At 43.7% G+C, this 17,478-nt stretch overlaps 1 protein-coding gene across 2 annotated transcripts in view; it reads right to left on the bottom strand.

Moving 5' to 3' along the window:
- The window catches only part of LOC105105077 (anosmin-1), a 170,631-nt gene that overhangs the window by 58,139 nt on the left and 95,014 nt on the right, over window positions 1-17,478 (bottom strand). For both annotated transcript variants that reach the window (XM_031445982.2, XM_064482614.1), the window contains one exon: window positions 14,663-14,725. In XM_031445982.2, coding sequence (XP_031301842.1) covers window positions 14,663-14,725 — 63 coding nt within the window. The remainder of the gene's footprint in view (window positions 1-14,662; window positions 14,726-17,478) is intronic.

The raw sequence follows: 17,478 nt of genomic DNA, 5'->3' as shown, positions 1-17,478 counted from the left end.
TATTAGGGCCACCTGGGGGCTTCTAACACTCCAGAAATATCAGGTGGTAGAGTGGAGGGGGAAATGCACATAGGTATGTGTAAATCATATGCATGTAAATCAGAAGGGCAGTTAAACTCCAGAGATATTGATAAGAACAAGCAACACGGAAACAGAGCCTGCAATAATGAACTTCAAGAATAAAAATGTAATTTTCCAGGCATCCAGGTAGAAAAGGCAAGTTGACTACGAGGGAGAAAATAAGGGTTCCCTCAGGTTAATGTCTATAAAATGTAATGTGTGAAGCCAAGATATGGTTTTATGATAATAAAGAATACATATGCATATATGTGTGTGTGTGTGTGTATAAAATCAATCAGCTAGGTGGTTATTCTAATACACATGTGACAGGAATATTCTCAAAGACATAAAGGCTCAGAGAATTTAGCACCCATGAGCCTTTCTTGCAAAACTATACAATGTTCCACAAATTAACAGAAAACAAGAAGAGATGGAGTCAGGCAGCACCCAAAGAAAGTAACGTGTATACTTATACATTACATGAGAAAACAAAGTTTGTGCAATCCAACTTGGACTTCAGGTGTCACAGAGGCAAAGTCTGTCATGAACAATCTCAAAGAAAATGATCCCCACGGACGCCTTTTCTGAAAGAAGCTAAGACACGATCCAATTTAGAAAGCCAAGAATAAAGAAATTAGCATAAAAGAACCACTAATCATTCAATCATCCACATAAATATAAAACTAAAATTGAGTAAAGTAGGAGTTATGGTTTAAAAGAGAGAATTTGATGCAATAAAACTAAAGGTAAAAGAATATATTTAAAACACTGGTAGGTAGAAGAAGTGTGAGAAATCTAGAACTTAATTTTAGGACATCCATAAATAATAAAATAAATATGGAATTTTCAAAAATAATTATTTCAACCTCATAATATTTTTCATAATCTTTTTCCCCCAGAAATTTGGGAGGTTCCTTCTTCTTCTGTTATATTCATACTACAATACCACAAGACTACAATAATATTAAACTTTAAGCAGTATTAAAGCTACCTTGCACACTGAGATGCCTGGTGAGATGTCTGCCTGATATACTGGGGTTTCCATGAACACCCCCAGGTTCGATTATCCCCTAGGAAGACTCACGGGATGCAGCACATACTCATATTCAAGGCTATGATGTAATATAGCAAAAGGATGCAAAGCAAAATCAGCAGAAGGGAAAAGGTCTATGGGGATAAATGTGGAGGAAAGCAGGTGCAGGGTTTCCCAACGGAGTCACACAGGATGCGCCGAATCCCTCCAGCCGTGAGTTGTAACAACACCCGTGAAATGCAGTCAACCAGACAAGTTCAGTGGAGACCTGAAGCCCAGAGTTTTTCTCGGAGGCTGGTCACACAGGCACCTTCTGCCTCTCATGTACCCAAAATCCAGACTCCCAGAAGGAAACAGGTGTTTGCCATCAACCACACTGTTTGTACCAATACTTTAGGAACAGTGCACCCCTCTTATCAGCTAGGAATTGGTGAGAAATCTCCCCCAAATCTAAGTTTCCAGAAGCCAGCCAAAGGGCAACCTTTCAAGTAGAAATGTCTCAGGACAGGTTTGCTGTGGTAACTCTTCTGCACAGGTAACCACGGCTATTTCTGGATGGTAGAATTTGGAGTGAAGGTTAAGTTTTACTCTCTTGTGTGGTTTGTTATATTAATGATTTAACGGGCATATATGATTTCTATAAAAATAAAGACATTATACTGTTAAAAAAAAAACTGCCACTTGTATCTTTCAAAGAAGGCATCTAAATACAAGGGATGCACGAAAGAGGAAAAAGCATTCTCAATTCAAATTCAATTCCAATGTTTCTAATTTGAATTTTCTAATGCTTGGAAATGCAATTATGATTTGCTTGGAAACCCAGTTACACATCCCAATTTATTAGGTGAGATTATAATTAATTTGGTTCCCAGGCAAACTAGACGTTAGCCATGAATACTATAAAATTAGGGAAAAAAATCAGAAACATTTATTTTTAAGAAAGTCCCTTTCCTATAGGTACATGCTCCTTTGGCTAGAGTCATTTTTACTCATGTTTATCTCAGTTTCCTCTCGGTTGGCTTGCTTTTCTATTTATTTTGAAGGTCAATGTGACCCTCTGTATGGGGATGTCCATGTCAGATTCTCCCCTGGGAGCAGAACTCCAGAGTCACACTGGGAGACCTCTGGAAGATCATCAGGCACCTGAATAATTCCCCAAATCCAAAAATTTCTAGAGAACCGGGGACGGCTAAGACACTTGAGTTAAACCATCGTTTCCTTCTCTCCCCTCCTTCCTGCATTTTGTCAGTAAGAGCTACCAGGCATGCCCGTGACATGAGAAGCCCACTGAAGCATTTACAGACTGACTCATACGCCAGATTGGCATTCTAGGTACTAGGTGTCTAATGATGAACAGACGGAAGGATCAAAATGATGCCACACTGTGCTTACAGTTTAGACTTTTACTAACAAACAAGGAAGATCATTAAGCAGTTTAATTTGTATTAAGTAAAGGTAGTCACAGGAAGTGATGGAAGCACATGTGAGGTCAAAAGAGGATTAGACGAGGAGAAAACTTTTTAAGATAAGCCATCAACACGTTAGGATGAGTGAGGTGGGTAAGGGTGATGTAGAAGACAGGAATATTCTAGAAGAAAAAAATAAGCATTACGAAGCGGCAGAAGCAAATACAGGGCACCCTACACGAGTCACGGCAAGTGCGTCAGCCACGTAGGAGCTGAATGATCTGGAGGCAAAGATAATTCCGCAAGTCTCCCTGTCTTCACAGAAAACAGGAGGACAGTAATTACCACTGTGTATCATCACCCTCAGCATGAGCTAAAGGATGTCGGACACTTAGCACAGGTTCAGCCACGCAGTAATGCTGTAATGAGTGCTAGCCCCGATTACAGGTATTAGAATTTTAATCCCCAGTTCTTACTGTATCACCGGTTTATTATAAAAGGTTTCAACGCAGGAACAGCCAAATGCAAGAGACACACAGAGCAAGATACGGGGAAATGGCAGAAGACACTCTCCCCAAATCTCCATGTGTTTACCAACCCGGAAGCTCTGTGAACCCAGTCGTCTGGGGTTTTATGGAGCTCTCACTGCAAGCGCAAGACTGGTTAAGTCACTGGTCAGTGAGGCCTGAACCCAGCCTCCAGCTCTTCTCTCCTTCTGTAAATCAGAGATGGGGACTGGAAGTCTGATCCTCTAATTACAGCAAAAGCCCCCTCATTATCATAATAAAAGACCTTATTTATTGCTCACATCACTTAGAAACTCCAAGGGTTTTTAGGAACTTTGTGCCAGGCAAGGGGTCAAGGGCCAAATCTACATTTCTTACCATAAATCATAATAGCACAGAAATCTTCCTTGAAATCTCTCATTCCTTCGTTTATACACAACTGTGTGGATATCATACCACTTTTAGACAGACCAGGTCATCACAGAGTGAGAGAAAAATGAATGTGAACAGAACGTTATTTCCTCATTACGCACATGCAAGGGAAATGACAGATCCCACAGGTTAGGAAAATGGTTCTCAGCTGGAGTGCGCTTCCCCCCTCCCCCTGCTCCCCGGGGAACATCAGACAAGGCCTGGAGACATTTCTGGTCGTCACAACCGGGAAGGGGGACACCTGGCACCTACTGGGGAGAGTAGGGTTGCCCCACCACAAAGAAGTGTTTAACTTACAAAACAACAATAGTGTCAGAGTGGAAAAACTCCAGATTAGAGCAATATATTGATTCCTTGGCCAGAAAAACACAAACGTGAAAGGGAGAGAAGACCACATCGGTCTCTAGAGGAAGTCTGTCACCTCCTGTAGGACACAGACGTTGCAACAGCCAAACCACAGTGTCATGAGCGCTGGGACAGACACGTGTACAAACCCAGTGAGAACCACTGTCAGCACATACTCAGAAAACACCTGGACAGTGTCCAGCAGTGTCCCAGGACAGGGGCACAGCTTCTGCTCCTGCCCCTACTGCCTTTCGGTGGAGAAGACGTCAGTCACCATCACAGCACAGCTAATAAACACAGGAGAGACACCAGCTCCAACGGAGGAGGAGGTCAAGAAGGTTCTCAGAGGCTGTGACAGCCATCTTTAATTAGGAGAAGGCACGGGAGAAGGGGGCCGTTCAAATACAGGGTTTTTTTTTTCCAGCCGTAAAGAATAGATGGTGCAAACCCAGAGTCATCAACAGCACAGACTGGAGAGCTCCAGCTAATTCGGGTTATTTGGCAAAACCCCTTTCATGCCTGTTGAGGAGTGTGGGAGCTGACTGCTGTGCACAACCATAAAACCGGACGCAAGATGTGCAACACCTTCATGTAGACGATGGCCGACAGGTGGCACAGGACTGGATGCCCTGAGAGGAGACGCCAGTGCGGTGAGCCCTATGTGTCCAAACAGGAATGGCCAGAGGGAGTTTCAAGTCCACGGTGCCAAGGGAGCCCTCAACTTTTATGGAGAAAGAGGTCAAAGTTTGAGGAGGCTAAAGTGAATAGATGCTGTGGGCAGAAAATGAGGAAGGACGAAACTATGCCAAGAGAGAAACCCGGAGAGTTGTGAGCAACCCCTGGAGTTTGGGGCTGAATCCTGCTTTCTGAACATGCATGCGGTGGAAGTGCACAAGATGGGGGCAGGGGGACAATCAGAAAGCACTGGAGCTGACAATTCCTACAGCTCTAATATGGCTAATGACTCACACTCCAGCCACCAAAGAGAGGACACATAATACACAGGGCATCGCATAGCGTCCTCAGAAAAATATCACCTTAGTAATGGGGGCAAATTAACCCCAAACTAAAGGCTGTTCTGAATCTCCTAAGAAAGTTTAAAAGCAAGTCTTTAAAAAAGCAAACTGATCTCAAGTAATGAACCGCATGCCAGAACAGCCTACTGCTTTTTAGAAAAATACAGCGAACTTTAGAACACAGAAGTCTTACCCAATCAAACATCATCAGGCATGCAACGAAGCAGGAAACTGACACACCACCAAAAGAGGGGAGAAAAGGAATCTAAAGAAATAGAGCCAGAATGATGCAGGGGACGTAATTAGCAGAAAAGGAAATTAAAAAAAATATCCTAAACATGCTGTGTGTGCCCAGGGTGTAGAAGAAAACATGGACACAGACAGGAGAGAAACAGAGGATACAAGAAAGACTGCATGGAACTTTCAGAAGCAAAAACGGAAAAACAAACAAACGGAAAATGCCAGATGGGATTAAAAGCGTGTCCGACATTATAGAAGAGAAGATCTCTTGATGGGAACTCAAAGATAGAGTGATAAGAACTATCAAAATGAAGCAGAGAGTGGGGGAAAAAATGAAGGAAAAACATCATCAGAGACTCACTGACCCAGGAGACCATATAAAGTCTATCATGGATAATTAGAATCCCAGAAGACAGGAGACGGAGGATGGGACGGGGGGAAAAAGGTCAATATGTTAAAAAGTTGATTAAAACTATAAGCCCACCATCAAAATTCCAATGACCCCAAGGAGAACTTGGAAGACACGCCATCTAGGTGTACCATGACCATATGGCTTAAAACCAGATAGAAAGAAAAACTCAAAAGCAGGCGGAGAAATGAAAAGACACTTTATATACAGTTTTAAAAAAAGAACATCAGAGATTTTTTCAGAAAATATGCAAGACAAAAGAAAATGCAAAAATATTTTTAAACGACTAGTTAAAAAAAAATCGTTACCCTGGAATTCTACACCCAATGAAATATCTTTTGTTTGGGGACAGAGACAAAACAACTATAATTATAATTCTGCATTTTGAATGATAAAAAGAGGGTTTTTTCCCCACTTTTAAAAACGATTTTCATCTGTTTATTTCCAATCATTATTATCAGCCCACTGCATATTTTGTCTGTATAGAATGCGACAGAAGAAACCACAAGGCTTCATCAAATTAGGGGGCAGCTCAGAGCAAGTGCTGACAGGGAAGCCGTGTCGCAGACCGGCATCCTCACCCCGGCCAGCGCTCACGCGTACTCAGCACCAGCACCGCCTGGGAAGCGCAGTCTCGCGCCCGCAGCCTACACCCGCTGGGTCAGCACGAGTCCCAGGTGCTGTGTGCGCGCACAGAAGCCTGGGAAGTGCTGTCCAGGACGTCCCGACCCTCGGGCAGAAGCTGGCTCTCTCCATCTCTGCCCGGAAACTTGATTTAATGCTGCCTTCTGACCCCAGAAGTCTGGGCTTTCCCCCCAGTGTATCTCCACGTCACATTCCCGGCGAGATTCACTTCCCCTCAGTTTATAAATATATTCAAGTCTTCCCACGATAAAAACACAAAAAAATCACTTCCACCAAATGAAAGCCCCTGACCTGAGTCTCTCCTCTTCTTCACGCAGGCAGTTTTCAAAGAAGGAAGGGAAACTTCCGGAAAGAGTTGTGTGCACGTGGTGGACCTGTTCCCTGTATGTGCTGTGTACTGACTGCTACCGGGGGGGACCTTTTGAGTCCATGTCCGACGGACCTATCATAGAGTTCCAAAGCGGTGACCTTGCCCTCCTCCTGAGTCATAAAAAGAGCTACTGTTAATCCAGCGTGGATGTTCAGACACTGGATAAGTGCTTTACATGCATCTTTGATTTTTTGCTTGAAAGAGATGCTTTTGCAATGCCCATGACATTTCCCCACCTCCTTCGTACATGGCTACCTGTCTAGTCCTTCTTTTCAGACATAATAGATCTTTAAATCAGTCAGAATAGCCTTCAGTCTCAGCCTCTTATAAATTTTCAAAACTCATCAATTCTCAATAGAGTCCCACATAATTCTACACTCCCCAGCACCATATAAAAATTCAATGAAAACTGAGCCTCACTGTTTAAAAAAAGGAAAAGAAAAAAAAAAAGGGCTACATTCCATGGAGACTATGTTCCACTTAGTCAATAATTTACTGAACAACCATAAAAAGTCATTCAATATTCTTGATATTCGCATTTTCCAGGACTGTAGAAGTTGATGTAATGAGGACAACTTCCTTTATGAGCTCGTGGTAAAGGAAATCTCCCAACACTTATAAAAATTCATCAGCATTCCTCAGAACATTTCAACCCCAGTAACCCCACGACCACTAAGTTAAAAGGACAACTTGGACCAAATCTGCACCACTGCCCAAGGATCACCATCAGAATATGTAACTAACACTTTTCTGTCCTATAAAAATATAAAAAGGCAATGTGTATCGTTTGTAAAAATACAACTTTATTCATTACAGCAATAAAAGCTAACACTTCTGAAAAACACTACGTGCTGGTCACCCCAGCCTCCACCACTCTCGGCCAGTCACCCTATTTCACCAAGAAAAGTGACATGTTTGGAAGACCACCACCATGGCTCCCCCTTCACACCCACCACTGCACCTGAACCTGGGCCCACGTGCTCAGACCTCATCGTGTCCCAGGACCTGGAGGGACGGGCTTCGCTCCGACCTCAGACACTGGATGCACTGCTGCTTCCGGTCACCTGCTTCTGCAATTCTCCGCCCTCTCCTCCAGCATCAAATACCCTGCCTCTTCAGGATAATCCCCACCTGCGTATACTATGTGCTGATTTCCTCCCCCTAAAGGTAATTACGTGTGGGGGTGCCCTGCTCACCCCTCTACCCAGAACCTCGCCTGGCTCCTTCCTTTCACAGGAACCAGTGCTCCTGAAATGGTCCTCACACCCGCTCTCCGTCTCTCCCTACCTCTCCTCTCAAACACGTCAAGCACACTTCCTCTTCAGCCACCCGCCAGCCTGCTCTCGCTCAGGTGGACCATGACCTCTGCGTCACAGTATCCAATGACCGACGTTCAGGCCTCCAACATGCATGCAGATGCCACCAACCGCCCACTGATTCCTTCCTGGAAGGCTTTTGCCATTCGCCCCTCAGAACTCCCCTTCGCGTGGACTCTCTCCCTTCTGAATGGCTCTCAGTGCACTTGCTGGTTCCCCGCTGCCTCCCCGTCCTTATCCTGCTGTGACTTGGGGCTCAACCCAGGAAGCTCTTCTCTTTCCTCCACTTCGTCCAGCTTCATGACTCTAAATATTGTCTATGAACAATGACGTCTGGATTTCCAGCCTCACCTCTCCCCTCGACTCCAGACTCAGGTATCTATGCCCAGGACACATCGCAAGTGGACACTAACGTACATCTCAACACAGCAGGCTCGACACTGGACCTCCATCATCCTCTCCCCGCTCCCCATCCAGCCTTGCCTGACACAGTCTGCATCTGACCATCAGCTCAGCGTCATCCCAGTCCCTTCCCCAAGCAGTTCATGACAAAGACAGGTTACCAGCTTGTGCTGCGTCCTGTGTGCTGACCCTTCCTCCCACAATGCGCACAGCTGGGGCATGCTGTGTCATTTTCCTCTGTGGTCTCATCAGGTTCCTTCGGGCCCTTTAACTCTTGGAGAGACGTTCCCAGACAGCTGTTGGCTCTGCTCGAATTCCTGAAGTGAGGCATTTGCTTAATACCCTCGATTTCAAGGCATAGCTACTGTCATGTAGCACTGTGGCAGGAGACCAGGTTCTGACGGCAAGAGAAGGGTGTGATAAATCTGAACAGCTTCGTTTCTGCGCTCTCCTTTCAGTAGTGTCAGAACATCCCATGGACAAAGACACCCGGAAACTGTAAGGAGCCTTCTTCTTTTCAACCCCTTGCAACACCTCTAGTTAACTATGATTTTGCATCATCCAAACTTCATTCTCACTGAAGAGTAAGGCTGCTCAAACACAAACGGTTGGGCCGACAGTTTAACACAAGAGACAGTCCTGTTCCTTATTTTCTGCCCTGAGAAGCAAATCTCACCCTCTCCTCAGTGCTCTGCTGCACGGAGCAGGGTTAGATGCAGGTGCCTGGGACGGAGAACAGCGGGAGAGACCTGACTCGCAGTCACACCACCTGGATTTTAGATCCCACTCCTCTACCTGTGAAGCATGAGATCTTGGGCAAATATGACCGTTTTCTCCTTGTGTGTCAGTTCCACTTAGCAAAATTCAGACCTCACTTCGTGTAAGAATCACTGTGAAAATCAGATGGAATAAGACTGGAAAACATTGTGAAAATCAAGAAACACAAAGGGATGCATAAGCAGCTGTGGCAGAGTGAAGGCCTCTTTCTTGTCCGTCTTTTCACCCTGGCCAGGACTGGATCTGTCAGAATCCTGGCTGATCCAGTGACAAGTTTAGTATCAACAATGAATGCTTCCCTCGTGGAAAGAGGGTGGATCCCTGAAGCAGATGGGGCCGCAGCTCTCCACGACCCCCAATGCACATTTCACACAGCTAATGTTGACATCCTAGGGAGTTCCTATGAGGGTGGGGACATGATGGCGTCAGAAACATCAGAATTAAAGACGGGAGGGGCATCGTCCCAGCAAGAAGGCTCCCCATAAACTAGGATGTACCACATTTCATCCAGACTAAGTCAGCATCAGTTGTAACACACGATTATTTTATATACCATAAAAGGTAAGTAAAAGGTGCTTTTACTCATAATTTAAGAATCCAGCAATTGTAAGAAAGGAACATTTAAACACGGGAAGACACGCATTTGATGACTAGTAAGAGACATTCAAATAGTTTGTCATGGCTCTTAAGATTTTATAAAAGTGGAAGGAAGTGGGTAATAGTTAATAAACTAAAGCAGTAAACCACAATCTACGTATGTATCTATCATGGAACATAACACGTTTCAAAAAAGGACACGTGAAAAATCATCCCTTATGATCCAGAGAATTCCAGAAAGATTCCTGTTCTAATACACGTAATTTCTCCATTTAAAAAATAAGATTGTTGGAGGAGAGGGTATAGCTCAAGTGGTAGACCGCATGCTTAGCATATACACAAGGTCCTGAGTTCAATCTTCGGTACTGCCTCCAAAAATAAATAAGTAAACCTAACTACCTCCCCTGTGAAAAATAAAATAAATTAAAAAAAAAAGAAAAAAAAGATTGTTAACTCTGGCACCAGCCTGAAAAAGTGGCAGAAGTAGAACCCGGTATGGATAATCAAGCGAGAAGTTAAAGAGATCAGTGTCCGTTACTATTAACGCGCCCCTGAAAATCTTTCCCACGTAGGACAGTTTATTTTATAACTAAAATTACCAAGAACAATGCTTTATGTTTACAAATGGGTGCTAGTCAGACACAGAAAACAAACTGTGGTTACTGAAGGGGAAACGCTGGGGGAGGGACAAATTAGGAGTTTTGGATTAACAGTTACATGCTACTGTATATAAAATAGATTTTAAAAGTGCACCTACTGTACAGGACAGCAAACTATATTCAGTTTCTTGTAATAACATTTAATGGAAAAGAATCTGAGAAATAAATATGTGTGCATATGTATAACTAAATCGCTTTGCTGTACACCTGAAACTAGCATTGTAAATCAACTATACACTTCCATAAAAAACAATTAATAAGAAAAATAAAAGAAATGGGTGCTGGTGATACAGACTAAGAAGTAATGACAGTCTAAAAGGTTAGGCGGCCTTTGTGTCATCATCATGACTGTTGCTCATTTTCTGAGAGCAGGAGTCGGAACACATTTTCTGTAAAGGACAAGACTTTCTGCAAAGTTTCAGCTTCATGGACCATAAACTACCCAATTCTGCTGTTGTAACACAAAAGCAGCTACGGATGATATGCAAAAAAATACAGGTTTGGCTGTGTTCCAATAAAGCTTTACTCAAAGAAAAAAAGAGGCAGACCCGTTTTGCTCTGTGGGGTGTGGTTTTCAAATTCATGCCTTAGAAAACAGAGCTCAGAGCATCTTGCAAATAAACCATAGGGCCAAACATATCTAACCGTCTAGGTGTTTCTGTAAGAGTAAGATCTAGGATCCTTCTGGGTCTGAACCCTGACAAAGGGAAAGGTTAGGTTCGTGACAGGATGGACCCTGTATGCCTCCTTAAATACATAATGTGATAGATAACCAAAAGGGTGGACAGGCTTGTATCAGGTCTGTCTCCATGAATGAGTAGCCTTGAAAACAGTGAAACAGGGGTTACCCTTCCAGGATTCAGTCTGTTTCAGCATAATAGTCATTTATGAACTGCTAAGTAAAACAGAAGCAAAACCACACACAGAGACGTAAGAAAAATCAAAGCAAGTAAAACTGAGTGTGGAAGCTTGAGCTACTGGGCCACGGGGCCGAGGTCTCCCCACAGAGTTCCTCACATGAACTGGCCTCTGTTTTCTGCACCGTTCAAGTTTCAATTAACCTTTCCTGCCACAGCAGATCACAGTTTGTACACACGAGTCCCATTTTAATAAAGCAGATGTGGTTCTGAAGCCCTTGCATTGATTTCAGACAGGGCGGCAATTACAGAAGCCCGCCCTCACATTTGGAATTTGCAGGGAGAAAGGTTTCCAGTGACCTTCAATTATATCTTCCTTCTCAGGTTCAGACACAAAACTACCCACCCAGAGTCGGTGATATGAAGGATAATGTGTTTGTCAAGCAAACAGCAGGGCACATCTTGTTCCTCAAGGTTTTCCAACAGCAAAGTTTAGTTCAGACAGACGTACCGTTTGTGTGCAGAACAGAATCCAAAATAAAAGTAGGAGGCACTTCACAGAACACGGAAGACACAGGGATGGCCCCTGCTTCTTGTCTTTGCGTTAATTCATCAGTTTTGTTTCGTGTTTGTTTTCATTTCTGATGAATCGGTTCTGTTCTATGTCTCCAGGGGCCTGAATCTGTTTTTCAATCTGCTTTCTGTAGTAGACAGAGCCTAGAGTGAGCCCCTTTGAGTCACGACCTGCCCCAGAGTGAACACCTCCCTGCCCATGGTGGGGGGGGGGGGCGGCGTTGCTTCTAACCCACAGAATACAGCAAAAGTGCAGAGATGTCACTCCTGAGATTATGTTGTGTTGTCAGAGCAGGCAGGTGGCTAGATATGAGCAGAGAAAGGGGGACATGGGCCAAATGGCAGGAAACTATACATCTTATGAACAAGGGGGGGTGGTCCTTGAGCAGACCGAGAAAAGCAAGAACCTCCGAACTGATGAGAAACTACATATTTTGGTTTGACAAGTGTCCTGGAGGCCAACAAAGAAAGGTGGGACAAGGCAGGAATCTCTACCACCCAAATGTAACCTTTTACTCATTATGACCTCATCCAAATGCAACTTTTCACCCATTATAACCTCATCCAACTTCCCCATCTTGACTAAATAAGGACCAAAAATCTCTCCTTCCCTCAGGAAGGTGGAGCTGGGATGAGGATCAGGAAAGAGGACCCCCAAACCCCTCCCTGTCAATGAATATTCCATGCATTCATTTTTACACCCATGTAACCAACTTGCCAGAGAAACTCGGGGCAGCTACCCACCTGGCTCTGCCTGCTCTCCCACAGGAGAGTCCTGCCTGTCACTTAATAAATCCCTGCTTTGCTTTCTTGACCTCCGTGTCTCGTTTCTGAATTCTTCCTGTGATGAGACAAGAACCTGCTCTCAGATACCAGTGTTATATAAAATTCTGTCGCAGCAGGCTGGAGATCCGGATTCTTGCTGGCCTCGAAGAAGTAAACAGCCCTGCTGTGACCTGTAGATGAAGGGTCTACTGGGGAGAAACCACTGGCGACCTGTAGGAGCTGAGCACGGACTCCAGCCAGCAGCCATCAAGAACAGGACCGCAGTTTTCCCAACAACTGCAAGGAGCTCAGAAGTAGCTTCTCCTGCAGTTGAGCCCGCAGATGAGAATGCAGCCCAGCCAGCAGATTGATTACAACCTAGAAGCTTAAGCTGTGCACAGATTCCCAACCCACAGAAAGTGTGGGGTAAGAAATGTGTGCTGTGTTCAGCCATGAAGTTTGGGGATAATTTGCTGTACAGCTAGAGGTAAGAAATAGAAAGATACATTAAACTGAACCCCAGGTAAGCATGTTTGCTGGAAAAGTTTGGACTGGAGCCCTGGAGAAGCCCAAAGATATTTTGTAAAAACTGAAGGATAATATGTCAGCTCCCTTGGCGGAGCGGATACCATGATTTACGTTCCCCTGTACCATCTCCAACATCCAGAAAAGGGCTGGATACGAAAAGACACAGGAGAGTTCTTCTATCTGATTTGACACTAAGTCATTAGCTTAGCCACAGGGGTCAACAGCAGAGCAACTGGCTACGTAACTTTGAACATCTGCCAGTGCTATATATCATTTGAAGCGTTTTAACGTTCACAATTACAAAACGCTTCCAAAGACTTCAGTGATGGTAATCCTCAAGCCCGAGGTGCTTCTGGCAACAGATGCTATTATATAAGAGTCTGCAAAAATCACCGAGATTCCAGACAGTCACAAAACGCTGAGTAGAAACTTTCAGAGCAAATTAAAATTGAGATTGAGGAAGATCATGTATTCATTGTGTGAGCAGGTGAGAAATGCTTCCATTCCACTTTTTTAAAACAACACTCAACACTTTTCTAAAATAACCCTGTAACATTACGACCCCGTGGAACTGTCCACGGGGAGTCCAGCCACAGCAGCACTTGGACACAGTGGGACCCATCGGAGGCGGGGTTTTAGACCTGGTCCTGCTACCTGGGTGGGACTGGACAACTTCCAACATCCCAGTCCCCTGCGGCTTCCACACACAACTCTGTGGACTTACTGCATGCCTTGATTAATCTCCATGCTTACTGGGAAGGTCAGAAGATGTCATAACTACAGACATTATGGTATGCACCATGAAACTGGGGAAGTTATCATTGTCTCATTCCACCACTGTGCTCTCAGAATGGAAACTGTGCATCCTCCAAGGTGACCCCCAGGTGACGACCACACATGCACCTCCTGCACAGCACAGAGCTTAGACCAGACCTCCACGTCTGTCTGGAGAACCTCGGAAGTCCCCCACCAGCCCCAGTTCCATGTGAAGAAGCCCTGCAAGGTCGTTTCACTCTGATGCCACATGGGCATGTCCTCTGGTCCCTCCCCACCACACTCCACGGCGCTGCTTGGGCGGCCGTCGTGGGCTCTTCCAACCCTTGTTCTCACAGCCCTTGTGGACTTTCCGACCTTCCTGACCTCGAGAGGCCACCGCGCGGTCAGCTGGGTGCACATCCTCCCGGCCGCTTCACAGCAGCCCCCTGGGTCCCTGGTTTGCCCTGGAGCAGACAGTTCAGCAAAGCAGCTCTCCCGTCTGTCGCACAACTGATGATCTCAGACAGTGGTCGCCCAAGACAGTAACGCTCTGTTACCTACGTGACAGCACAGGGAACATCACATGCTTCCACACAGGAAAAGGTGGGCCAGAGTCAGCCCAGGACACGGGAGGCCCGAGGGGTGAGAAGTCAGATGAAAATGTCTGAGAAACTGCACCACGAGTAACGGGTGTCCTCTGCCAAGAGGCGTGACGATGTCAACATGGCGCAGAGAACGACCACAGAAGCCAAGGCGCCAGGTCGGAGGAGGGCAGCCACTCGCACCTTTCTTTAAAGGTAATCAGAGTAGTTTTTCTGTCTGATTAATCAATAATGGGAGCATGAGTGGCTCGGTTTTAAGACGCCTCAATAATTTTTTTAATGTGAATTCACACACACGCCCACAGACATGCACCCCCAAGCTACAGACGAACACAGGTGCCCCTCGGCCCCTGGGCCCCGTGTCTTACCTCACAGAAGCTCTGGCACTGCTGCTTCCGCAGGTCCCAGGACGCCTTGCAGGGCTCCAGGCACTGGGAGAGAGGAACGAGGGAAATAAATTGGTAAACACGGTCAGGAAACAAAGCGGAAAAGGAAAGGACCCGCTTGGGCGCCATCCTCACTGTTCGGTGCCTACTTTCCTTGGTGATTTTAGGAAATCTACCTAATCAGAGGCTCACGTTAACCATGTGTCCCAGGGCTCTGAGCGAGAGCATCACTACAGAGCGGGGACAGCTGGACGTGTGTTTCAACACGGCTGAAAAGGAACAGCGGCACAGTCTGGCTGGAGGTGACATCTAGGAAAAGGTGTGACACTGCCTGGCAGGCACAGCGACTTGGACAGGAGATATTGTTTATTCAATAACAAATATCTTCTAAAGGCTGCTGTTACAGATCAATGTTTTCTTCTCATAAACGTCAATAATAACTTGCTTTTACTTTGGCTGTGGGGTGGGGGGTATAGCACGTGCTTGGCGGGCACGAGGTCCTGGGTTCAATCTCTAGTGCCTTCGTTTAGGGGGAAAATATATATATATATATATATATATATATATATATATATATATATATGCTCTTCTGTAAGTGACTGAAGTATTAAATATATGTATATACATCTCACACATGTTAAGTTATGTCTTTATGTCAGTGAATCCAACATTTACCCAATTTAAGTTCTCTATTAAAATATATTGAATATGCTGAACACAAGATTCTGACATGCGAGTTTCAGAATAAAGTTTGAATGTGTATATTTTTATATGTAAGAAATTTAGTATTACATATAATTTATACTTATACTCAATAATTTATATGTATTTTAATAAATCAAAGATAATACCCAGGATCCATTGTTCAGTCACAACTGTGACAATAAACAGTAACAGAACTGAATGAACAAAGTGCGTATGTCAAATAGTACTGAATAAACAATAGCACAGAATGATAAACAGTAACATTGAATAAACAATGTAAATACAGCTTATTAATACATATACAATGCATAATTATCACACAAAACATAGTAGCAGAGAGCACTATATATACTATCTGTATAATACATTGTAGGAAGAGGCCTCACGATGGAAATTGTTACATTCATATGAATGGACATCATATTCTCAAAATTACATTTCAACACAATTTTTAACTATTAAATTATTAATGATTAAAAGCTAATCATCATGTATCGTTAAATGTCGGTTGTCTAAATAACTGGCATACCCCTGGCTCCCAGAGGCTCGTGATTATTTTATCTGTATGACTCTTATTTCATTATTGATTAATTTTCCAATTGAGATCAAAATTCTCAATTAAATTTCTGACATGTATAATGTAGAATTCAGGATATACACCTGTGCTATTCTTTCACTCTACTTTCTAGTACCCTCCCTGTTTTAAAATAAAGATATAGTTTAAAAGATAAACTGGAAAACTCTATGGTGAAATTTAATTTTCAAATATCCATTGCTATTTTTTTCAGTCAAAAATGCACATATGAAAACAAACCACTGCCTGTGTATCAAGTGTCCATCTGTCACGGCCCTGCTCTCACAGTGTGATCAGTGACCAATAATATAAGCATCACGCTGTTGTTTATTAGAAACGCAAGCCTGTGAGTGGCCCCCAGACCTACAGAGTCATAGCTCTGCAATCGGGACCCAAGAATCTCTTCCAGCAAGCTCTCCTGGAGATCCAGATGCTACACTGAGCTTTAAAAAGAACTACCTTATTGTGGAGAGCATTTCCCAAAATATATATGTATCGAATCATCACACTGTACACCTTAAACTTACACAATGTGCAATTAAAATTATACAATGCGTGTTATGTCAACTGTATCTCAGAAAGGCTGGGGAAAAAAACTGCTGTAGAATTTGATGGAAAACAGTCTATGATGTCACTTTCTTGTTTCATGCACGTTACATTAAGAATTGATCTATTTCTTATGAAAGTATTCTAGATGTCATATTCTTTACTGTTGCATATGAACAATTTGTCTTTAGTTATTTTAATTTTAAAACCCTGTGCTCTTCAGTGATTCTTTCCCAAGACCTCTATGAGCTTGTCCCAAGTTTATCTGTATTCACTTCTCCCAAGCATGCTCTAAAACAAGTGTACAATTTTTCACCCCTACAACAATTCTAAATTTTTTGAATAGCAAGGAAATAATCTTGAAACCTGTCTACCTTATGCATTCCCTAGAGTCAGTCTCGTTTCCTAAAGGTACACCCAATGCCTTACTCTCAGAGCTATCCTTATGCGTGTCAAGACGTTGGCTCCCAGCCAAAAAAAATTTAGTCGTCATTTAATAAATATGCTTAGATCTAATTCCTTCTCAAGAGCACTTAAAATGAATAAATGGCACTCTTTAAAACACCTTGCAACTTTGTTCATTTGGAGAAGTGTCGCACGATGGAGAAGAACCAACCACTCCACAAGATCTGGGTTTTTTCATGGACAGACGTTCAGCAACTTACAAGTTAAGTTCTCTGTCACTTCATTCAGGAAACATCCAACAAGCATTTGTTCCCACATAAAAACTGTTCAGTGCAATGAGGCTAAAAACATCTCAAAATAATAATGCAATTCTTGCTTTCTGTCACTGCTGAAAATGTAAATTTGGAAAACACAGTATCACATGCATACGGTTACACTTTCACAACTACAGGACATGAAAAAGTCAGTGCTTTGTGATAGCCACCATTCCAAGTCAACCTGGAGAACAAATACCTTATACGAAACAGGTGTTGTTTACAAACATGGGTATACTTTTAAAATGCTAACG

Source organism: Camelus dromedarius, chromosome X (assembly GCF_036321535.1).
Source record: "Camelus dromedarius isolate mCamDro1 chromosome X, mCamDro1.pat, whole genome shotgun sequence".
Lineage (NCBI taxonomy): Eukaryota > Metazoa > Chordata > Mammalia > Artiodactyla > Camelidae > Camelus > Camelus dromedarius.
The sequence above is the reverse complement of the archived record's forward strand: the minus strand, read 5'-3'. Positions and strand labels throughout refer to the sequence as shown.